This window comes from Dryas octopetala, chromosome 2 (genome assembly GCF_963921425.1).
Source record: "Dryas octopetala chromosome 2, drDryOcto1.1, whole genome shotgun sequence".
Lineage (NCBI taxonomy): Eukaryota > Viridiplantae > Streptophyta > Magnoliopsida > Rosales > Rosaceae > Dryas > Dryas octopetala.
Window position 1 is genome coordinate 20046802 of NC_141367.1, and position 24737 is coordinate 20071538.

Below are 24737 nucleotides of genomic sequence, written 5' to 3' on the forward strand. Positions count from 1 at the left end.
GAAGATTTTACTTATGTTAAAAACAAGAACTTGTAAGTACATAACAAAGGGGATTAAATTCTGATCACAAACACTTTTAAGTGACCAGAGGTGCATTATAAAACAGTTGGGACATTAAGTATTTCTCCTTATGAAATAAAATTCGGAAAAAATAAATGAAAATCTATATAACTTGTACATTGAAAAAGTGAAACGCCACCACTTTGATGACCAACAAAGCTTATTAATTAAATAAAAATTTCATGGGCATATCAACTTCACAGCTTGAAATGTTCTAATGGGCAGAACAGTTTCCCTTTGGAGAGGTAGTGCTTCATATAATCTCTAACATCAGTTTCTCGGTAGATTTGGGGATTTTTTTCTGATAACAACTCCCTGATTGGTCCAATAACTTTTGCGTTACCTTCCTTAAGATATGGTCTGAAAAAGCTTGCCACAGAAGTTCTTGGCCCTTCATTCTTCGCTATAACTCTGTGATCCAAGCTAATAAACTTGTCATTCGTGATGAGCTGCACAAATTAAAACAGCACAGAAAAAAGTTTATTATAAGTTAAGCAAATACCATATTAAATTAAGATAATTAATGATCTAATAAATATGTACATGCCTGCATAAGGTCTCCAATGTTGACAACCAGAGCTGACCATGCATGGGAGGAACATTTACCCAATGATTCTCAAATAAAACTTGGAGACCACCCACTTGGTCTTGTAAAAGAATGGTGATGAAGCTGCCATCAGTGTGCTTGCTAGTGCTCAAAGTCAATTCTGGTTCAGGACATGCAGGGTAGTAGTGACCCAGAAGGAGAAGCCCCTCAGCGCAGTTCATGTCTTTAAGTTGGTTTGGATTAAGCCCAAGAGCCTCAGATAGTAACTCAAACAATACTATTCCCAACTTCATCACTTGCCCTGTGTACTCGGTCACTATTTCTCTGCAACTCCAACTCATCAAGTTCATTTATTAAGTTAAAGTAGCTAACTCTCTTATGGTAAAAGACTGAAAATGCAAATAACTATGACATTTATTGTGAATTAAAGTAAAAACATGAGACAGTCTAACATTTTAGATTGGCAACTAATTAAAATCGAACAAGAATATTACTCTAGTAGAAGATTACCTAGAAAGAGGCATTACAGTTATATAGTACGTGAACTTACACTATAGTCCTTATAGTTTGCTGGATTTTCATTTGTGTCTAGAATTTAAATGTTTACAATTATACCTTTGTAGTTTATAATGTCATTCTCTTCAAAGATGATGGTATTCCTCTCTCAGATCCTTCTCTCTATCGAAGCTTGGTTGGAGGTCTTCAATATCTCACCTTCACCAGGCCAGACATTACCTTTTCAGTATCTCAAAGGTCTATGGACTTTGGCATTCAGTTCAGGCTAGGTTCCTTGGATCTTACAGCATATAGCGATGCTGATTGGGGAGGAGATCCCATAGAAAGGAAATCCACAACAGCTATCTTATATTTGTGGGATCCAATCCAATCTCATGGTGTTCAAAGAAGCAGCCTACTGTCTCCAGGTCATCAACAGAGGCAGAATACGTGTTATATTAGATTATAACACGTGTGCAATTTTAAGGGTATTTCCTAGAGTTTAGGGTTTTAGAAATTAATTATTGTACACATGTTATAATTTAAGTGGATTGGTAACACCAAATCATCATGTCACGTGGTAGTGTTACGGACACACTATAATTTCTTGCTTGGTTGTTATCAGTTAGCTTATATAAGGCTCACTCTGTACTGGCTCATCAATCAAGAAATCACAAAGCAGTTTCTCTCTTGTTTTCTCTTGCTTTACATTTTCTTTGTCACTTTCTTTGAAACCAAACATACTTTAGGTTGCAATCGAACACCAATTGTTAGCTTTGTCAACCATTTGCTTGCTATGGGGATGGGTTTTTATGTCCTTTCGTATGCCTTTAAAACCACCGACCCACCATTAACATGTGTGAATTTGTTCAGGGCTCAAATTATAGTAATTTAGATTTAATTGCAACTGAAAGCAAACTACAAAAGTATGATTGTTGTTGGTCTTTAAACTATAAGGGTCAAAACGAAAATCTCAAAAAAAAAAAAAAAAATGGGGACGTACTTAAAGTGTAATTTAAAGTCTCTCAGAGATGGTTGATGAATTAAAGCAGATAAGCAATAGAGCTATTAAATAGATGAAGCAAGGGCCAAGATTGCATGATACCTGCAGACTGAAGGTAATTCCTCTGGTTTGGGTGGATCAGGAGCCGCACAACAAACAAACGTATCTCTCCAGTTGGCTTCTGAAGATTGGTACAGATCATAATTGGACATATAATACACCTTCTTATTCCCAAAATCTCTTGAATAAAATTGTTTCTTAACCTCACTATCCTGCTCATGAAACCCTCGTACTCCTCGGATCATTCCATCCAAAACATCCCCAGGAATTCCATGGTTCACTACCTGAAAGAAGCCCCACTTGTGCATATAGAACTTTCTGGATCACTCCAGCCCGTGAAGCTGAGTCGCCATGAATGCCTTTGATATCGATGATTGGAATGTTGAATTTGGCATAATGATGATCAGTTGGTCTCTCCTCCCTCGGGTCGATGCTTGGTTTTGATCCGCAGTAGAATATACGTGGGATTTTGGTGAGGCCTGCATCGAGGAGTCCCTTCACACCAGCTTTTGTGTCGTCGAATGCTTTTAATTCACTTTTGCGGTGGTAGTCGTGATCAACTCCGCTAGTTGTGATCACCATTTTCTTTGTCTGATTTGCAAGGATCAACTACAGAGAAAGCTCACCCGAGTCAAAGTCTTGTCCGATTAATAATTGAAGCTAGCACTATTAAGCACAACAGATATTTATCAATTTATGTATCTACACAACCAGATATTTATGAATTATCTATGTACATTAATCTTCTCATTTGTACATTAATCTCTCTCTAGCTAGCTTAGCTGGCTAGTTTGCTTGGCCAATGCGTGGCCATGGGACAAGGGTCAAAGGTTGTGGGCCTTGTGGCCCAGAAGGGCTCGGCTCAAATAAATTGGATTCAGTTTTTTTGGGCTAATTACAGATACGGTTTGTCCCCCACACAAATATTTTTCACACTTTAACCCAAAATTTATTTCCGTTAAATCACTTTATCGTTCAAAAATTAATTTCTTTATGTATGCATACATGGAACCACATGGCCTTCTGCATGATGTCATCTTCAACTTCAATTAATGATTAATACGAAAATGCCCTCAAATAGAAAAACACGTGTACAAATTTAAATAATAAATTAAATTTTTAACGATTTTGCAATAAACTGTATAAGGTGTTGAGTTTAGGAGTTAAAGTGTCAAAAAATTTAATCTAAAGAGCAAAGTGTTAAAAGAAAATAGTTTGGTGTGGTATCTATAATTAACCTAAATCCTTTTTAATCCAATAAATGTATGAGTAAATTAGTACCTCCTCATCTCAACAAGCTTTTCATCATCTTCCTTATAAATTACATTTGCATATATATATATATATATATATTTTAGAGAGCAAATTTGCTCACTACCTATTTCAAAACAGGCCACATGTATTCTAAATGAACTATTGTTAACCCCATACAATAAATGCATTCAAATATTTAAAATGATAATTACTAAACAATAAAAAATTCTTATCTTCTTCATAAAAAATTATTTTAATTTAAGAATAAATAATAAATAAAATAAAAAATAAAACCATCAGCTCCCATGCCCCATACACAGAATCCCCAACATCCCCTTCCATTTTTTCCAGCCCCGTCCAGAAAAAGAAGAGAATGAACAGAAAAATAAAAGTCAATATTCTGAGCGAATATCGGAGGAAGAGAAATTAGAAGAAGCCCCTTTGCACAATCCAAGCCCATAAGGTGGTCAGATTTGAGCCCAAGTGCCTCGGATAGCAGTCAAACTTCAAACAAAGTGACACTTTGGTTTCTGAACTTTGTCAGAGTATTCTATTGTTATGTCTCTGCTAATTCGATAAGAAAATCATCCACCAACTTGAATCAATCAAGTTCTAATTTCCAAATAAAAAAATAAAAAAAATTTGTGTGTAACGAGGATATAACCCCTTACTGGCAGAAGATTACCTTCCATACTAGTTACTAGTTATGTAACTACTTATTATGAGAGTAAAGGGATATACCCCATTACGCACAAGTTTTTCCATTGCTAAAATCATGCAAGATTCTAAGGTATAATACCTGCAAACCACAGGCAATTCTTGAGGATCAAGTGGCTCAGGACCCATGAAACAATACAAAATGTCCCTCCAATCAATTACAATTTCATCTGTGGTTATTTTTTCTTTTAATAAACCCAGCAGTGAAATTAAAAACAGAGAAAAATAGAGTGAAAGATTCTGCCAAAGGAACAGATTTGTGGTACAAAGGTTTAAGAGGTGGGAAGGTGGGAAGGTGAGATAGGATAAAGATGTACTCTGGATGGAGGAGTACGATTGGTTGTCTCTCATTATTGATGAAGATGTATTTTAAGGTTTAATTAAGACAAACCAAGAAATCAAAAAGCTGGTAAACAAATTGGTGCAGGTTTTAACTCTAAGATTTTAAGCGGAGAAACAAGCTAAGAGCCTAAGAAGATGAGTTGGATCACGATCATGAAACTTGATACGCAGGACAAGATGTGGAATATGTTCCATTGACAACAAAATAATGTGACGATGACGACTATAAGAATGATTAAAAAAAGGATGCCTATTCTCATAGAATCGTGATGACCTATTGTTTCTAAGGATGGTGATGGTGATATTGGACGAAGTAGAGGCTGAGGAGCCGGGCAAACCATGACAATTGACAGAGAGTTTGATAGAGAGATTGAGCTTTATACAATATGCAAGTATGGGTGTATGTCTAGCTATTTCTCAAGTTGGGGATTGGTGTTTTATATATACAAGCAAGCTAGGGATTGGATTACTTGATGAGGATTGGGAGCCAAGTAATGTAACACCAAAAAGTATCCCTCCAATTAGTTGCTGGTGCAATATACAGATCAAAGCTTGTAGCTCACTTTTTTCTGTTGGTAATAGGAACCCCCATTTGTGTTGGTAGCTACCATATTGGTTTGTGCCAAGTTAGGTTTCAGTGGATATTTTAGGCTAGATATGATTCACACAAGAAGTGAGTATTTATGCAAAGATCATAGAGCAAGTTGACGCCAAAGGATATGTTTTTGTGGCCGCCTAATTAAGGAGAATCTTTGACCTTACTTTAGTGGATACTTTACACTAGAAATATATGGTTCAGAACAGATATGTATATTCTTGCGAAGAATATCGTTTTAATCAGTTGTGAGCTAGGTGTTAAATGTTAGTTTGTATGTCTGATTGAGAGACATGTTAAATATTGTTTATAATAGTCTTTTGACAAGTTTGTATGTCTGATTAAGAGACATGTTAGTAGATAATGTAAGTGGCTGTGATGTTTTGTTAGTAATCTAAGCAGAAGCTTTTCTAACAAAAGGCATAATCGCTTTTAAGGGGTTTTACTTTAGACAGAAGTGTGAAAAACAGAATATACGATCAAATAGAAAAGGTGCAGAATACCATTCAGCCCCAAATATCTCTCTTATTCTTCTCTTTGTTGTAAAAGTATGTAGAAATCTAGGGTTTGTGGAAGAGAGGAGGCAGAGAGAATATGATCAGTCCCATTCATTCATGTTATAAATATCCTTATATAGAAGTAGGGTTTACTAGGTTTTGAATATTTATTAGTATGCCCCTACAACTAATTACAGGAATAGCCATACACAATAATATATTTACAACACTCCCCCTTGGATATTCCATGTCATTAGTGTTGTCTCTGCTATGCGCTTCTAAGTTGCCTCGTTAAAACCTTGCCAAGTAATAAAAACCCTGTGGGAACAAAAACAACCCTGGTCGAAGGAAAAAGAGTGCAACGCGCGTGAGTGTGGAGTAGTCGCATCAGAACCTCGAAAGTAGGTGAAGTCATATCTTCTGGATCATAAGCAAATAGTATGTCAATGGGAGCGGGGTGCATTAGAGTTGCTACACCAAAACCTTGCCCGGTAAACCCAATGGGAAAAACCCGTGGTCGAAGGGAAAAGATGAGCAAATGCATATATATCAGATCAACACATCTTCAGGATGTAGTATGAGTAGGGTGACCATGCCAAGATGTGCCTCATTAAAACCTTGCCAGGTAACAAAACCCAGTGGGACAAAATAACCTTGGACGAAGGACAAAAGAGTACACGATGGTCAAGCGAGTATGCTTCAGGATACTCCCCCTAATGTCGACTCCCCCTGAAGACTACATACTAGGTAAATCAGCCAATCTACGCAACCCAATACCTCGAACATGCATCAAGAACGTGGACTTTGGCAGTGACTTGGTAAAGAGGTCTGCATGGTTGTCTTGAGATCGAATCTGCTTGACTTCAATCATCTGATGCTCTTGTTGCTGTTGATTGAAGAAGAACTTCGGTGCAATATGCTTGGTGTTGTCTCCTTTGATGAAATCTGTCTTCATCTGCTGGATGCAAGCGGCATTATCCTCATAGATAATCGTTGGTTCATCAGTGGTGGAATTCAGCCCACACGTAGTTCGAACATGCTTGGAAACTGCTCTTAGCCATATACATTCACAAGCTGCTTCGTGAAGGGCTAGAATCTCAGCATGATTCGAAGAGGTAGCAACAAAGGTCTGTTTCGTAGACCTCCAAGATATTGTTGTATTCTCAATGGTAAAGACATAACCAGTTTGAGAACGCGCCTTATGCGGGTCTGATAGATACCCTGCGTCAGCATATCCAAAAGGCGGACATCATTCCGAGGATCGAGGGGGTTCGATTCATTCCTTGATGCATAGGGATAGAATAAGCCCATATCCGTCGTACCTCTAAGGTAGCGGAAAATGTCTTTTATGCCATTACAGTGGCGGCGTGTTGGCGCAGAGCTATATCTAGCTAACAAGTTCACAGAGAATGAGATGTCCGGTCTAGTACATTGAGCCAAGTACAATAATGCGCCTATTGCACTTAGATATGGGACTGCTGGTGCCAATATCTCTTCGTTATCATCTGCGGGACGAAACGGATCCTTCTTAGGATCTAGACTACGGACGATCATGGGTGTGCTAGAAGGCTTCGCTTTATCCTCATTAAAGCGCCTTAACATCTTCTGGATGTAATTCGATTGATGGACTAGAATTCCATCTGCACGGTGCTCGAGCTCCAGGCCGAGACAGAAATTCGTTCTCCCAAGATCTTTCATCTCGAATTCCAACTTCAGGTGTTTAGCGGTTTCCTTGATCTCTTCAGGAGTACCAATTAGATTCATGTCATCGACATAAACAACTACAATAGCAAAACCAGAACTTGTTCTTAATAAACACGCAAGGGCATAGAACATTATTCACATGTCCCATCCCGATCAAATACTCACTTAGACGGTTATACCACCTCCGTCCGGATTGTTTCAATCCATAAAGTGAACGCCTCAAACTAATGGAGAGCGTGTTCCGTGGTCTGGAACTATTTGCATCGGGTGTCTTAAGTCCTTCGGGAACTTTCATATATATCTCTGTATCAAGATCCCCATAGAGATAAGCAGTGACCACATCCATAAGCTGCATACTCAGTTTTTCGGAAACTACCAAACTGATAAGGTAGTGGAACGTTATGACGTCCATTACGGGGGAATACTCTTCCTCGTAATCAATCCCAGGGCGTTGAGGAAATCCTTGCGCCACTAGACGAGCCTTATACCTCACAATCTCGTTTTTCTCATTACGCTTCCTTACAAATACCCATTTAAATTCTACAGGTTTAACATGGGGAAGGTGTAGGAACGACAGGCCCAAACACCTTTCTCTTTGTCAAGGAATCTAATTCGACCTGGATTGCTTCTTTCCATTTTGGCCAGTCGTCTCGACGTTGACATTCATCAACGGAGTGAGGTTCGATGTCATCGCTAGTTATGATTTCGGTAGCTACCGCGAATACAAATATATCATCGATGATAATCTCGTTTCGATTCCAGAGCTCACTTAAGCATGCATAATTTATAGAGATCTCTATGTTCTCGAGAGTGGGTTCTAACGTTGGAGCGTCCCCCAACGTCGTCTCTTCTGGGACGGACCCATAATCCGAAACTATTTCGTGAGATGGATCGATTGAGATCGCGATGTCAAGGGGACTCATTTGTGCCAAATGTATCCTCTTCCGGGGATAAGAGTCCATCGAACCTAGTGGTCAACCTCACTTCTGGGCAGGGACATATGACTGGTTAGCCACTATTGTTGTAACTCGTCCATCTGGGACGACACGTCCTCCTAGGACGACACGTCCTTCGGGGACGGATATCCTTGCAGGCACATTTGCAGCAGGTATATGTGATCTCGTCACTTTAGCTAGATCAGAGAATGCGTCTGGCATATTATGAGTTATACTCTGTAGATCTAGAATTCTCCGCACTTCACTATCATATTGTGCGGTTCGGGGATCGAGATGAGACATAGTGGGGACATTCCACGTCAATTCACGTCGTTCTTCAGGAACGGTGACGTTCATATCTCCCCCTAACGGCGGGAAGACTGTCTCATCAAAGTGACAATCCACAAATCTAGCGGTAAAGAGATCGCCTATCAAGGGCTCTAAAAAGCGTATAATGGATGGGGATTCATAATCGACAGATATGCCCATCGTTCGTTGAGGACCCATTTTGGTACGTTGTAGCGGCGCAACTGGCACGTAAACTGCATACCCAAATACGCGTAAGTACGAAACGTCAGGTTCGTACCCAGTCACCAGCTGTAACGCGGAGTAAGGTTGGGTAGCAGTGGGCTTCAACCGGACCAACATGGCTGCATGCAAGATTGCATAGCCCCACGCAGAAATTGGAAGCTTGGTGCGCATAACCAAGGTTCGGGCGATCATTTGTAATCTTTTAATGAACGCTTCTGCGAGACCATTCTGGGTGTGAACATGGGGAACTCGATGTTCAACATCAATCCCAAGAGACATGCAATAATCATCGAAAGTTTTCGATGTAAACTCTCCGGCATTATCAAATCTTCTGGACTTTATAGGATAATCCGTGTGGTGAGCCTTCTGGGCGAGAAGTTTAGCAAAAGCAGCGTTTCTTGTGGACAAGAGTGTAACATGTGATCACTTTGTCGATGCATCAACCAAAACCATGAAATATTTAAATGGTCCGCATGGTGGTTGGATAGGTCCACAAATATCCCCTTGTATCCTTTGCAGGAAAAGAATAGAGTCTTTACTAGTATTTGCATATGATGGTCTAGTATTCAACTTTCTGAGTGAGCAAGTTTGGCATAGTGTATCACTAAACACAATATCCTTATTAGTAAGGGGGTGCCCGTGTGATGAATTGAGGATACGGCGCATCATACTTTGACCTGGGTATCCCAACCGGTCATGCCATAGAAAGAAACTGCTCGAATTGGTTAACTTCTGGTTAACTATGTGATTGGCCTCAATCGATCTAATGGTGGTCATATAAAGACCGCTCGATAGGCATTTCAATTTCTCCAATGTACGCTTCTGGCCATACAAGTTGGAGGTTATGCAAAGATATTCCACTCCATTTTCCTCAGTGGTTTCAACGTGATAACCGTTGGCTCGAATATCCTTATAACTCAACAACGTTCTTCTGGAACTTGGAGAATATAATGCCTCGTTAATGGTAATTCAGTACCATTGGACAACATAAAAATGGGCTTTGCCATGGCCCTCTATCAGGTTGGATTGGCATGATATGGTTGTCACAGAGGTATGAGTAAGCAATAAGTTTGAAAAATACTTCCGATCTTGAAGAATGGTGTGCGTAGTAGCACTGTCTGCCAGACAACAAACTTCCCCACTAAACATGCTTATTCATAAATTTAATTCAATAGATCACATGTATGAAAATAACTTAATTGAATTAAATAATATTCGAGCATAACCAAATTTCCAAAACAAATAATCCAAATCATAAATCACCAAAATAATCTGAATAAGAAAAACATTATTCAGAAAATATATACGGCACAAGCGCCGATCATATCCATGTCATCGAGTTTCTAGTCCTCGAAGTGTCCAGTAGCAGTCTGGAAATCAGTGACCTCTAAGGTGGTATCCATAGGAAATGATCCCTCAACGAGATTGGTCTCTCGAGTTCCGCGACTGGCGTGATACTCATTTACAGCTTGCGCTGATGCACGGCAGGTGCGGGACCAGTGATCAGTTCCTCCACATCGGTAACAGAGATCATTCTGATTCTGATTCTGGTGGCGACGGGCTGGACCAGTGTTCCTCTCATTTGAGTTCTTAGGGCCGAGGGACCGTGGTTTCTACCACGTGGGCCATGGCCACGTTGGCCTCCGTCATACAGGCCATTCCTCTGAGAACCTTTCCTTCCATATCTCGGCCGGTCAGACTTTGTGCCCTTTCCATGACCTCGGTATCCTCTTTCGCGGTTTGAATCGCGATAAGTAACAGCGTTTGCTTCAGGCAATGGTGCTGCTTTAGTACCGACAGGTCGGGCTTGATCATTTCTCATTAATAAGTTGTTGTTCTTTTCAGCGAGCAACAGAGTGGTGATCAATGCCGAGAACTTGGTAAAATTCCTCTCCCTGTATTGTTGCTGCAGGACCAAACAGGAGGCAGTGAAGGTGGAGAAAGTCTTCTCCAATAGGTCAGCTTCGGTGAGCTCCTCCCCACAAAATTTGAGGAGCGACCGGATCCGGCAGATCTCCGAATTATACTCATTCACGGATTTGAAATCCTGGAAACGAATGTTCTGCCAATCATGTCTTGCTTCAGGCAAGAAAATGGTCTTTTGATGGTCAAACCGCTCTTCCAGAGCAACCCAAAGAGCTCGTGGATCCTCTTCAGCGAGGTACTCAACTTGGAGTGCTTCCTCCATATGCTTCCTAATAAAGATCATGGCACTTGCCTTAAGAGATTCTGCGACAACATTGTCTGCATTGATTGTCGATCTCATCTTCTTGGCAGTCAAATGAAGCTTAACATCTTGAGTCCACTTTAGATAGTTTCTTCCGGAAACTTCCAAAGCGACAAAATCAAGCTTGTTGAGATTTGACATTCTTTGGTTGAAAGGAACAAATAATCATGATTAGTGCTTCGGGCAATAATATCCATAAACAATAAATAAGAACTTCAAGTTCTATAACATGGTATAGACATGTAAAATCTACCGGTTTTATCATGTATGGTGAATTTATGAAGGAAACTTCAAGTTCCTTATATGGCATTATTGAAGCTACAGGTTCAATATTTATGTATGAACTACTGGTTCATTAATTACCTGCAATTTCTACACATATACTCTAGTGCAAAAATTTAAGCAAGTAAAATATTCATATACCCAAGTAGAACAGAAAAATATCACAAAATTGTTTGAATAAAAGTTTCTAGCATTTAGGGTATATATATTAAATGGTTTGTATACTAACAATAAATCATCAGCAGCACAGTGGTAAAGGTGCACTCTTGGTACCCAAGAGGTCCTAGGTTCAAACCCCAGGCATGACAAGAATTAACATCTCCTTTTTACAAAGTTTCAGGAGGCTCGCCATGTGTCAGCGTGGGAGTGGCAACGACGTGGCATTGACGTGTCAATGACGTGGCGCCTGCATGGCGGTGACGTGGCAGCGGCTTGGCTGCCTGCGTGGCGTCCGCGTGGCAGCTGACGTGGCGCTTGCGTGGCGTCCACGTGGCGTGGTGGGCCTGCTGGGCTGCCAGCGTGGCGCTGACGTGGCGCCTGCGTGGCGGGCCTACTGGGCTGCCTGCGTGGCGGGCCTACTGGGCTGCCTGTGTGGCGGGCCTGCTGGGCTGCTGGCCTGGTGGGCTGCCTGCTGGGCAGCGAAGCTGCTGCTGGCAGCGAAGCTTGCCCTGCTGCTGGCAGGGTGCAGCGAGAGGCTGCTGCAAGGCGCTGGCAGCGCGCAAGGCAGCGGGGCTGCTGCAGGCAGCGGGAGTCGGAAGCGCGGGGCTGCTGCTCGGGGTGGTTTCCCGATCACCCAAAAATTCTTCCTCTTTTTATTTTAATCATTCAATCCAAGAAAGCATGTATAAAATATATAAACCCAAATAAATCAATCACATAAATCTAGGGTTCATGCTTCATGAGGATTTTTCAATCAATCAAGGTTAAATAACCATGAACATAAAATTATTTTATAAAACCTACTTGGTTGAAGAACAAATTGAAGGATGATCCTCTTTTGTTTATCGATCCACAATCCACAATCCAAAGAGCTTCTCGTGCTTGATTGATTGAAGAACGGATTGAATGATGATCCTCTTTTGTTTGGCGATCCACAATCCAAAGAGCTTTTCGTGCTGATAACGTGTTGTAAAAGTATGTAGAAATCTAGGGTTTGTGGAAGAGAGGAGGCAGAGAGAATATGATCAGTCTCATTCATTCATGTTATAAATATCCTTATATAGAAGTAGGGTTTACTAGGTTTTGAATATTTATTAGTATGCCCCTACAACTAATTACAGGAATAGCCATACACAATAATATATTTACAACACTCTTTTTTTTTTTTTTCCCTTTTTTCTCTAACCACATCAGGGAGAGATTATGAAGCTTAGAAAAAACACTTGAAATCTTTGTAACTTTTATTGAAAAGTCATATCATTCCATAACAGATTATAAACAATATGTTTCTCAAAATAGATTACCTTCTCATCTTAACAAGCTGTTCATCATCTTCTTTCAAATTTCATTTGCATATTTTTAAGAACAGGAAATCTTTGCCAAAACACTTGAGCAATAAGTAGTTCAATCATAATTATTACAATCAAAACAACCAATACAATGTATGCCTAAAGGGTAATGTTATAATTAACAACCAATACAATGTACAGAAATTTTCATGCCAAGTTATTTAGTAGAAAATAGACACCGTATGCACATTGTTCCGCTATCTCAAAGTTCAGACTTCAGAGCTTCAAATGATTCAAGGCAGAGGTTCCATCAAGGCCTTTTGCTCTGAAGTGGGCAGTATAGTCCCTCACAGTGGTCTCCCTGTACTTTGGAGGATTGTCTTGTGATAACAACTCCTTGATGGGTCCATAGAGTTGTGTCAATGGCAGTAGTCCTGTGGCAAATAAGCTCGGAACAGATACTCTTGGACCTTTTCGGTTTGCCAGCACCTTGTGTTCTACGCTCTTGAACCTGTCATTTGATATAAGCTGGAACCCCAAAAGCAAGTTATTCAATATAGAAAACCAAATCGAATTAAGAATTTGAAAGTGACATTAGTGAAATTCGAAGTTGAAGAGCTTGATACATAGCAACATAGTAATTACACCATATTGTTACCACATAGACATAGTAACATAGTAATGGTACATATATATATACTTGCCTGTAGAAGATCTCCAATGTTAACCACTAGAGCCCCAGGCACAGGGGGAACATCAATCCACGTGTTGTGATGAAGAACTTGGAGACCACCAATATGATCTTGCAGAAGGACCGTGAGGAAGTCCTTATCAGCATGCTTGCTTGTGCCTAGTGTTAGTTCTGGCTGTGGGCAGGCAGGATAGTAATGGCCTATAACTATATATAAGCCCCTTGCTACAATCTATGTCATTCAAGTGACTTGGCCTTAGCCCAAGAGCCTCAGACAACAACTCGAACAATAACTTCCCCATTTTTGTCACTTGATTTGAGTACTTCACAAGGATGTCTCTACAAGATGAAACACAGAAAAGAAATATACACTTCATTTTTACTATGGTACTTGTTCTTAAAAGAAAATCGAACTTCACTTCTAGGGAGGAAAGAAAATAACATTGTCATATTGGCATTAGTACGTATTTGGACACCATGATATGACTGTAAGAAGCTTTCAGGAGAGTTCCCATTTCAAACGGCCGACTATTAGAGGCCGGGGCTTGTCACTTAAGCCAAAAGACTAGCCTTTTAAGAGATGTTGCCTATTAAGTATTAACCCAAATAAACCCAAAAAGACTAGTCTCTTAGCCTCTTAGGTTAGGTGATGCTGCCTATCCCTATATCACCCTCACTTGAATATCATATAAGAAATTGGCTCGCTCTAATAACATTTGGATAAGAAATTGGGCTCACTCTAATACCATTTTTCACAGGCTACACTTTGATGCTCAACTCTAAGTTCGATGAAACTGCCTATCCCTATAAATCTCATATGAGTCAACCTTAATTATCCGATGTGGATTTTTTTCCATCATACCTACCATTAAGTTGGTCAAAGAATTGAGTCTCCTTTAATTAACAAAATTTAGTACATGATCATACCATCTAATTCATCAAGAGGGATATGCATTCTGAATCAAACTAATGCCATAAACTCATCAGCAGAGAATTCTGTCACAAACCTGCATACTTCTGGCAAATCTTCTGGCTTAGGAGGATTAGGAGCCATGTAACACCCAAAACTATCCCTCCAATTAGTTGCTGGTGCACTATACAGATCAAAGTTGCTATTGTAGATCAGAGGTCTGAAGGGATCACGAGTATAAAACTCTTTCTTCACTTGAGTGTCCTGCTCATGAAACCCACGGACCCCATCCTTTATCTCCTCCAAAACACCAACAGGTATTCCATGATTGGCAATCTGAAAGAATCCCCAAGTCTCTGATGCCTCTCCAACTTTTGCAACAATCTCCTTGCGCTTAGTTGGACTGTCAAGGCCTCCGAGGTCTATGACCGGAATGCTAAACTGAGTTTCATCTTCTGAAGAAGCAGAGGTGTTGTTGTTGGAGTCATACGGTGGTTGATAGAAGATTTGAGGAACCTCTGTTATCCCAGCATCTACAAGACCTTTAACACCTTCCTTTGTGTCATCAAAAGCTTTTAGTTCACTTTGTCTGTTGGGAATTGGAACCCCATTTGTGTTGGAAGCTACCATATTGGTTTTTGGCAAGGTAACCTTACAAGTTTCAGTGGAGATCGTACTGTAGGCTAGATATGATTCACACACACACACTCACAGAGGAAGTATGTATTTTTGCAAAGATCATAGAGCAAGTTGACGCCAAAGGATATATTAAACAAATTAATTTGGTGACTTTTAGCAATATTCTTCCACTAATTCCTCACGTTTTTTTAGAATACTGTATTTATAAGATAGTCTAATCACAGTTAGTCATCACTTCAATAATTAATTCGTTGCATTTGGTAAACATATGACCACTGTTATATATATATAAAAATAATAAAAAGCTAATTACAAAGTACCCTTCCCAGCTTTGCACCATTTTCAATTCTTCTCATAGGGTTTCAATTATTTCAATGGAGTACATATAGTTTTCAATTTAAGTCAATGTCACTCATTGCCAAACTTTCGTTAAGTTGACCGTTTGGTTAACCATTAAGCGGTGACATAGCATAAATGGGGTCAATATTTTTTTATGTGGAAACCCAATTGGCATTATGTGAACAACAACAACATATAATAATCTAGAAATAGAAATAGAAAGAGGGTTTGAGTGGGAGTGGATATGCAGAAGAATGAGAGAGAGAAAGAGAGATAAAAGAATAAGGGTTTGAGAGGGGTGGATTAGGAGAAGAATGGGAGAATGGAGAGAGAGAGTAAAAAGAAGAAAAAGGGTTTGATGGGGTGTGGATCAAGAGAAGAAAAATGGGAGAATGGAGAGAGAGAGTAAAAAGAATAAGAGGGGAAGGAGAGAGATTTAATCCTCTGTGTTGAGTCCACATAAGTTGAGAGGCGGGCCTAACAAGAGTCACACCTATTAACTGTTGACTAACTGGTCAAATTTAACGAAAGAGTTGCATTGGCCATAGACTTAATTTGAAAATTACATGTGGTACATGAAATTTTTGAAACCTTATGAGGGGAATTGAAATTGCTCAGAGGGGTATTTTGTAATTAGCTCAAAAAAAAAAAAATGACCAACCCCTTGCATTTGTAAGTTTTGAATTGCATTACTTTTTGAAGAGTCCAGGCCATGACAAAAAGGTCCGAAAATCCCTGGCAAGTAAAAATTGTTTAAAACTCAAATTTTTTAAAGTCGAAACAAGACAAAAATATTTTAATAAAGGTTTTTTATCACATATGGTCCCTTAACTTTGACCAAAATATCAATTTAGTCCTTAAAGTGCATTTTCATTTAATGTGATTCTCCATATTTACCACCGCATATCAATGTTACCCTTCTGTTAAATTCCATTTGAATTGCCGACAAAAATGATCACGTACACTGCACGAAACCTTTTTTAGGGGTAAAAATGTCTTAACACACACCTAGAGAGGGTGTGTTAAGACTCAGGTTAGGGATCATTTTTTTCTATTTATTTTTTTAAGGGTAAACTTGAAATTAAAGAATTTTTAGGGTCTTTTTAGGTGATTATGGGATGTGTGAAGATCATTTTGGCCATGAGAAAAGGTTACGTGCACTGCACATGACAATTTTTAACGAAAATTTGGACCAAATACAACAAAAGAAAAACATTGATGTGCGGTAGTAAAGATCGAGAACCACATTGAGTGAAAATGTACTATAAGGACCAAGTTGACATTTAGATGAAAATTGAGGGACTATTTGGCATTTGTGATAAAAAGCCCTTAATAAATGATGATAGTTGTTTTTCAAATTAATATATTCTCTCTCAAACAAAATTAATATATTCATTTTGGGTTAACTGTTCAGACAACTAATATTAAAGAAAAATTCAATTTTTGTATATGGGTATGTGATATTGATTATAATATTTTGACTACTTAAGAGATCCAATTTTTCAGACCAAAAAAAAAAAAGACATCCAATTTTTACCCTAATAACGTCAAGTTGGGCTGCCAATCAGAAAAGGCTTCAACTAATTTTGTGACAGTAGCACAGATGCAGCTACTTTCACCTAGAAATTAACGATTGACAATAAGAGGGAAAACAAACCCAACATACCAAATATATAATTATGATTGTAATAATTGTAGAGTCCCCCTTAATTATAACAGGGTTAATTACAGATGTCACTCTCAAACTATACCATGTTTGACAGTTTGCCCCCAAGACTAAATTTTGTACGCTTTACCCAAAACTCAATTCGTTAAACAGTTTATCCCAAATCATTAGAACATCAAGTTCTCCATTAGTTTTGTCCACGTTGCACCACGTTGGCACCAAGTGGTCTTTTGTCTGAGGGCATTTTCATGTTACTCATTAATTGAAGCCGAAAATGATATCATGGCGCCATGTGTGCATAAATAATGGAGAATTTTAATTTTTCAACGGTTTTGGGGTAAGATATTTAATGGACTTATGTTTCGGGATTAAAGTGTCAAAATTTTTTGTCTAGAGAGCAAAACGTCAAATATTTCATAGTTTGAGATGGAAAATGTAATTAGCCCATTACCAAAAGTCAATACATGATCAAACCATCTAATTCATCAAGAGGGATATGGATTCTGAATCAAAGTAGTGTCATAAACTTACCAGCAGAGAAATATAAGAGTTTAATCCCTTGTCACATTCCTGCATACTTCTGGCAAGTCTTCTGGGATAGGAAGATTGGGAGCCATAGGTAACAAAAAAAGTATCCCTCCAATTAGTTGCTGGTGCACTATATCAAAGTTGCTATTGTAGACCACAGGTCTGAAGTGATCACGAGTATAAAACTCTTTCTTCACGCACGCACCCCATCCTTTATATCCTCCACAACACCAAAAGGTATTCCATGATTGGCAATCTGAAAGAAGCCTCAAGTCTCTGATGCCCCTCCAACTTTTGCAACAATCTCCTTGCGCTTAGTTCGACTGTCAAGGCCTCCGAGGTCTATGACTGGAATGCTAAACTGGGTTTGATCTTCTGAAGTAACAGAGGTGTTGTTGGTGGAGTCATATAGTTGAAATATTTGAGGGACTTCTCTTATCCCAGCATCTATAAGGCCTTTGACACCCTTCTTTGTGTCATCAAAAGCCTTTAGCTCACTTTTTCTGTCGTAGTTGGGCTTCAAGCAGCTGGGATATTGGAACCCCATTTGTGACTGGTGAGCGAAATGTATGGTTCAGACCAGAAATGTATACTCTTAATCAGTGGTGACTGGTGAGCGAGGTGTTAAATGTTAATCTCCTGTTATATTTTAGATACTTTACTTCCTATGTTTAATTTAGTCTTTTGACAACTTAAGTTTGTATGGCTGATTGAGAGACACCTTAATTTAGTCTATTTTAGTAGCTACTGTAAGTGGTTCTGATGTTTTTTATTTGGACAGAACTCTATTGCTGCCTAAACTTAAAGTAAGAAAGTAATCCTCCTTGGGCACTGTTTTTATTACTGCTAAATTTAGTGATTTCAAAGTAATAAAAACGTTTTTTTGTAGCGTTTGGTAGAAATATATAAAAGTTTTTTTAAGTGGTTTTTTGTCAAGAAACACTTCTAAGTAATTTTGCATGAAACACTTGTTAAAAATTTGTAAGTAAAATCTCTTTGGCACTGTTTTTATTACTGCTAAATTTAGTGCTTTCAAAGTAATAAAAACGTTTTTTTGTAGCGTTTGATAGAAATATATAAAAGTTTTTTTAAGTGGTTTTTTGTCGAGAAACACTTCCAAATGCTTTTGCATGAAACATTTGTTATAATTTGTATTTATTTCTAAGCAAAAGCGCTTTCAACAAACTATGTATAAATACTTTCTAAGAAGCAGTGCCAAAGAGATTTTACTTTAGAGTGTGAAAAACAAAGTATACCATCAAATGGAAAAGGTGCAGAGCACCATTCAGCCCCAAATATCTCTCTCTTGTTCTTCTCTTTTCTTTTCTTTTTTCTCCCTTTTCGGTTATCTCAAATAGATTACCTTCTCCTCCCAACATGCTCTGCATCATCTTCTTTAAAATTTCATTTGCATATTTTTAAGGACAGGAAATCTTTGCCAAAAACACTCATTGAGGAAATATAAAGATTAAATTTGCAACATAAAGATTTTTCTCTAACGACAGCAAGGAGAGATTATGAAGCTTTGAAAAAACGCTTGAACTCTTTGTAACTTGAAAAGTCATACCTTTCCACAACAGATTATAAACAATATGTTTCTCAAAATAGATTTACCTTCTCATCTCAACAAGCTCTTCATCATCTTCTTTAGAATTTTATTTTTCAAATTTTTTAAGAACAGGAAATTTTTGCCAAAACACTTGAGCAATACGTAGTTCAATCATAATTATTACAATCAAAACAACCAATACAATGTATGCCTAAAGAAGTAAAGAGTAATGTTTATCAACAACCGATACAATATACAGAAATTTTCATGCCAAGTTATTTAGTAGATAATAGACACCGTATGCGCATTGTTCCACTATTCCAAGTTCAGAGCTTAAAATGATTTAAGCAAGAGGTTCCATCAAGGCCTTTTGCATGCAAGTGGGCAGTATAGTCCCTCACAGTGGTCTCCCTATACTTTGGAGGATTGTCTTCTGATAACAACTCCTTAATGGGTCCGTAGAGTTGTGTCAATGGCAGCATTCCTGTGGCAAAAAAGCTCGCAACAGATACTCTTGGACCTACTTGGTTTGCCAGCACCCTGTGTTCTACACTCTTGAATCTGTCATTTGATATCAACTGCAACCCCAAAAGCATGTTATTTAATATAGAAAACTCAAAATACAAAACCAAATCGAATTAAGAATTTGAAAGTGACATTAAATTTGAAGAACTTGTAGCAACATAATAATGGTACCATATTTCGTTACCCCGTAGTAACATAGTAATGGTACATATATATATTATATATATTTACTTGCCTGTAGAAGATCTCCAACGTTAACCACTAGAGCCCCAGGCAAAGGTGGGACATCAATCCACTTGTTGTGATGAAGAACTTGGAGACCACCAATATGATCTTGCAGAAGGACCGTGAGGAAGTCATTATCAGCATGCTTGCTTGTGCCTAGTGTTAGTTCTGGCTGTGGGCAGGCAGGATAGTAATGGCCTAAAATTATAAGCCCCTTGCTACAATCTATGTCATTCAAGTGACTTGGCGTTAGCCCAAGAGCCTCAGACAACAACTCGAACAATAACTTCCCCAATTTCATCACTTGATTTGAGTACTCCACAAGGATGTCTCTACAAGATGAAACACAGAAAAGCAATATACACTTCATTTTTACTATGATACTTATTCTTGGAAGAAAATCAAACTTCACTTCTAGGGAGGAAAGAAAATAACATTGTCATATTGGCATTAATTAGTACGTATTTGCACACCTCCATATGAGTGTAAGAAGCTTTAGGAGAGTCCCTATATATTTCAAACGGCCTACTATTAGAGGCTGTGGCTTGTCACTTGAGCCAAAAGACTAGCCTTGTAAGAGATGTTGCCCATTCACCCAAATATAAACCTCAGATCAAACTCATTCTTATACGATGTAAGATTCTTGTTCGTGACATTCTACCTCACTCGAACACACAACACCCTCGTCAAAATCAATATCAGATAAGAAATTTGGCTTGCTCTTATACCATTTATCACAGGCTAAACTTTGACACTCAACTCAAAAGACTAGTCTGTTAGGTGATGCTGCTTATCTATCCATATAAATCTAATATGAGATTCTTATCCGATATGAGAGTTTTGTCTGTCACTCCTACCATTAAGCTGGTCAAAAAATTGAGTCCCCCTTAATTACCAAAATTTAATACATGATCATACCAGGGCCGTCCCTAAGGGTTTGCAACCCGTGCAACTGCACAGGGCCCCCTCCACTCTTTCCTCTTCATGACTGATAATGATTTGCCTTAGATAGAGGTCAAACTCCATTTTTACTTAGTTACTTGAGCTTTCTGCATACCTTATCTTTATAAGCTTCCATTGCCTTCGGCCCTTCCTCAATCTCTCAGCCTCCTCTATTTGTGAAATTTTGGTTTTCTTTTTCTATATCTTATGCTGCAATTTATCTTCTTCCTGTTAATTAGTTCATCTCTTTAGATTTCGGGTTACATGTAGCTTTAGTCTTATGCTTTAGAATGTTACACCTATGTTGATGTATTAATTAACTTGTTCTCTTAATGAAATAGCAAGTTGTCTAATATAAAGGCAACTGCTTTTCTTTCTAAAATCATGCCATTTTTTTCGGATAATAATAATAATAATACAAGCCAAACTTTTTTATTTTGAGAATATTTTGCATAATAAAAACACTCATTTCTTAACTTCCCTTCATTCATATAACACAATCTTAATTTTGAAAAATATAATGTCTATACATTTTTTATAAGAAATGAAAGGGCCCATTTATGTATTTTTGCACAGGTCCCAATATTCTCAGGTACGGCCCTGGATCATACCATCTATATTCATCAAGAGGGATATGCATTCTGAATCAAACTAATGCCATAAATCATCAGCAGAGAATTCCTTGTCACATACCTGCATACTTCTGGCAAATCTTCTGGCTTAGGAGGATTAGGAGCCAGGTAACACAAAAAAGTATCCCTCCAATTAGTTGCTGGTGCAGTATACAGATCAAAGTTGCAATTGTAGATGAGAGGTCTGAAGTAATCACGAGTATAAAACTCTTTCTTCACTTGAGTGTCCTGCTCATAAAACCCACGCACCCCATCCTTTATCTCCTCCAAAACACCCACAGGTATTCCATGATTGGCAATCTGAAAGAATCCCCAAGTCTCTGATGCCTCTCCGACTTTTGCAACAATCTCCTTGCGCTTAGTTGGACTGTCAAGGCCTCCGAGGTCTATGACCGGAATGCTAAACTGGGTTTGATCTTCTGAAGTAGCAGAGGTGTTGTTAATGGAGTCATATGGTGGTTGATAGAAGATTTGAGGAACCTCTGTTATCCCAGCATCTACAAGACCTTTAACACCTTCCTTTGTGTCATCAAAAGCTTTTAGCTCACTTTGTCTGTTGGGAATTGGAACCCCGTTTGTGTTGGTAGCTACCATATTGGTTTGTGGCAAGGTAACCTTACAGTTTCAGTAGATATCTTAGGCTAGCGATGATTCACAGAAACAGAGTAAGTATGTATTTTTGGAAAGATCATATATCTTGGTGGCCGCCTAGGAGAATCTTTGACCTTTTTAATAATCCTAATCAATATTTAATTCGTTGCATTTGGTAAACATATGGCCACTTTTATATTAAAAAATGAACAACCCCTTCAATTTGTAAGTTCCGAATACTGAATAGCATTACTCTTTAAAGTTTGCATGGCTAATTGAGAGACACGTTAGTAGCTAATGTATGTGACTGTGATGTTATTGTTTTGTTATTTGGACAAAACTCTACTGCTCTCTAAAGTACTGCTTTTTAAGAAGTACTTTTACTTAGTAGTGCTTTTATTGAAAACGTTTTTGTTTAAAAGCACATGCAAATTTTTATGAAAATTCTTAGTGTTTATCAAGAAACCTCATAAGTGCTTATCAAGAACCCACTTAATAGTATTTTTATAACTTCAAAATACTTTTATTTATTTATGCCAAATACTATCAAAAACACTTGTACGAATAGACACCATATGCGCATTGTTCCTGTTCAAGTTAATGTCTAAACACAAAGGCAAAAGTTCTGAAAAATGTGGCTCAAGCCAGCTTCTCCAGAAAACTGGAAGTTAAGAGGACAATCAATCGTCAAGACACTGACAATCGATCGTCAAGCCAACTTTGACAGAAAATATCTTTTATTGTTTTGCTTTATGATGAGTCTTATATCTTTGAATGGTAAGATCATCAAGCACACAAATAGATGGCTGAGATTATTACCTTAGATATTTTGTATTAAAACACTTTATGCTTCCGTAGTTGTTAAGAAATTTAAGTAGGAAGGTCTGATACGCAAGCTCATGTAATTGGCTGAGATAAACCTCCTCAAGATATTTATGTTGTCAAGTATTTTATACAACTTGATATAAATATCACTTGGATGATATTGTATCAGATAGACATAGAGACACAGTATGAGCTGTAGATAACAATGGATCATAAACTAGTGATTAGATACTGAATTACAGGTCATAAATTTCAACTTGGTATCAGTTAGCAATTCCAACAAGTTATCAGAGCTTTGTTGATCAAAATTTCAACAAGGTATCTGATCAAATTCCAACACTTCTTGAGGAAGCACCTCATAAGTGCTTCCTAAAAAACCACTTAATAGTGTTTTTATAACTCCGAAATATTTTTATTTATTTATACCAAACACTATCAAAAGCACTTGTACTAATAGACACCATATGCGCATTGTTCCACTATTCCATGTTCAGAGCTTAAAATGATTCAAGGCCTTTTGCTCTGAAGTGGGCAGTATAGTCCCTCACAGTGGTCTCCCTATACTTTGGAGGATTGTCTTCTGATAACAACTCCTTAATGGGTCCGTAGAGTTGTGTCGATGGCAGCATTCCTGTGGCAAATAAGCTTACAACATATACTCTTGGACCTACTCGGTTTGCCAGCACCCTGTGTTCTACGCTCTTGAATCTGTCATTTGATATAAGCTGGAACCCCAAAAGCAAGTTATTCAATATAGAAAACCAAATCGAATTAAAAATTTGAAAGTGACATTAGTGAAATTCGAACTTGAAGAACTTGATACATAGCAACATAGTAACATAGTAATGGTACATATATATATTATATATATTTACTTGCTTGTAGAAGATCTCCAATGTTAACCACTAGAGCCCTAGGCACAGGTGGAAGATCTCCAATCTTTCCTATTAACCCAAATATAAACCCTAGATCAAACTCAGTCTTATACCATATATGTAAGATTCTTGTTTGTGACATTTGACCTCACTCGAACACACAACACCCTCATCAAATATCAAATAAGAAATTGGGCCTACAAGCTCAATTCAAAAGACTAGTTTGTTAGGTGATGCTACCTATATATCCCTATAAATCTTATATGATCCGATATGAGATTTTTATCTGTCACACCTACCATTAAGCTGGTCAAAGAATTGAGTCCCCCTTAATTACCAAAATTTAAAACATGATCACACCATCTAATTCATTAAGAGGGATATGCAATCTGTATAAAACTAATGCCATAAACTTATCAACAGAAAATTCCTTGTCACATACCTACATACTTCTGGCAAATCTTCTGGCTTAGGAGGATTTAGAGCCATGTACCACAAAAAACTATCCCTCCAACTAGTTGCTGGTGCAGTATACAGATCAAAGTTGCTATTGTAGATGAGAGGTCTGAAGGGATTAAGAGTATAAAACTCTTTCTTCACTTGAGTGTCCTGCTCATAAAACCGACGCACCCCATCCTTTAACTCCTCCAAAACACCAACAAGTATTCCATGATTGGCAATCTGAAAGAATCCCCAAGTCTCTGATGCCTCTCCGACATTTGCAACAATCTCCTTGCGCTTAGTTGGACTGTCAAGGCCTCCGAGGTCTATGACCGGAATGCTAAACTAGGTTTGTTCTTCTGAGTTAGCAGAGGTGTTGTTGTTGGAGTCATATGGTGGTTGATAGAAGATTTGAGGAACCTCTGTTATCCCAGCATATACAAGGCCTTTAACACCTTCCTTTGTGTCATCAAAAGCTTTTAGCTCACTCTGTCTGTTGGGAATTGGAACCCCATTTGTGTTGGTAGCTACCATATTGGTTTGTGGCAAGGTAACCTTACAGTTTATGTGGAGATCTTAGGCTAGCTATGATTCACAGACACGGAGGAAGTAGAGTAATTTAATTATGGGAAAAATTTTCAAACAGGACACCTATTTTGGGG

At 38.3% G+C, this 24737-nt stretch overlaps 1 protein-coding gene and 4 pseudogenes across 3 annotated transcripts; all 5 read right to left on the bottom strand.

The window, feature by feature from the left end:
• Positions 1 to 145: 145 nt before the first annotated feature.
• On the bottom strand, positions 146 to 2834 carry LOC147293883 (1-aminocyclopropane-1-carboxylate oxidase homolog 1-like; annotated as a pseudogene). The gene is made up of 3 exons (XR_015120402.1): positions 2208 to 2834; positions 608 to 931; positions 146 to 509 (listed from the first exon to the last, which is right to left on the bottom strand). The product of XR_015120402.1 is annotated as a 1-aminocyclopropane-1-carboxylate oxidase homolog 1-like (transcript).
• A 7248-nt stretch (positions 2835 to 10082) lies between these two features.
• LOC147293884 (uncharacterized) lies at positions 10083 to 11108 on the bottom strand (annotated as a pseudogene).
• A 1621-nt stretch (positions 11109 to 12729) lies between these two features.
• On the bottom strand, positions 12730 to 14940 carry LOC147293885 (1-aminocyclopropane-1-carboxylate oxidase homolog 1-like; annotated as a pseudogene). The gene is made up of 3 exons (XR_015120403.1): positions 14396 to 14940; positions 13402 to 13727; positions 12730 to 13225 (listed from the first exon to the last, which is right to left on the bottom strand). The product of XR_015120403.1 is annotated as a 1-aminocyclopropane-1-carboxylate oxidase homolog 1-like (transcript).
• A 4190-nt stretch (positions 14941 to 19130) lies between these two features.
• On the bottom strand, positions 19131 to 22076 carry LOC147293886 (1-aminocyclopropane-1-carboxylate oxidase homolog 1-like). The gene is made up of 3 exons (XM_086232505.1): positions 21405 to 22076; positions 19780 to 20101; positions 19131 to 19597 (listed from the first exon to the last, which is right to left on the bottom strand). Exons 1-3 carry the CDS (start codon positions 21935 to 21937, stop codon positions 19346 to 19348), a joined length of 1107 nt encoding a protein of 368 aa, XP_086088631.1. The 5' UTR covers positions 21938 to 22076; the 3' UTR covers positions 19131 to 19345.
• A 1798-nt stretch (positions 22077 to 23874) lies between these two features.
• On the bottom strand, positions 23875 to 24661 carry LOC147293887 (1-aminocyclopropane-1-carboxylate oxidase homolog 1 pseudogene; annotated as a pseudogene).
• Between the last annotated feature and the right edge of the window lie 76 nt (positions 24662 to 24737).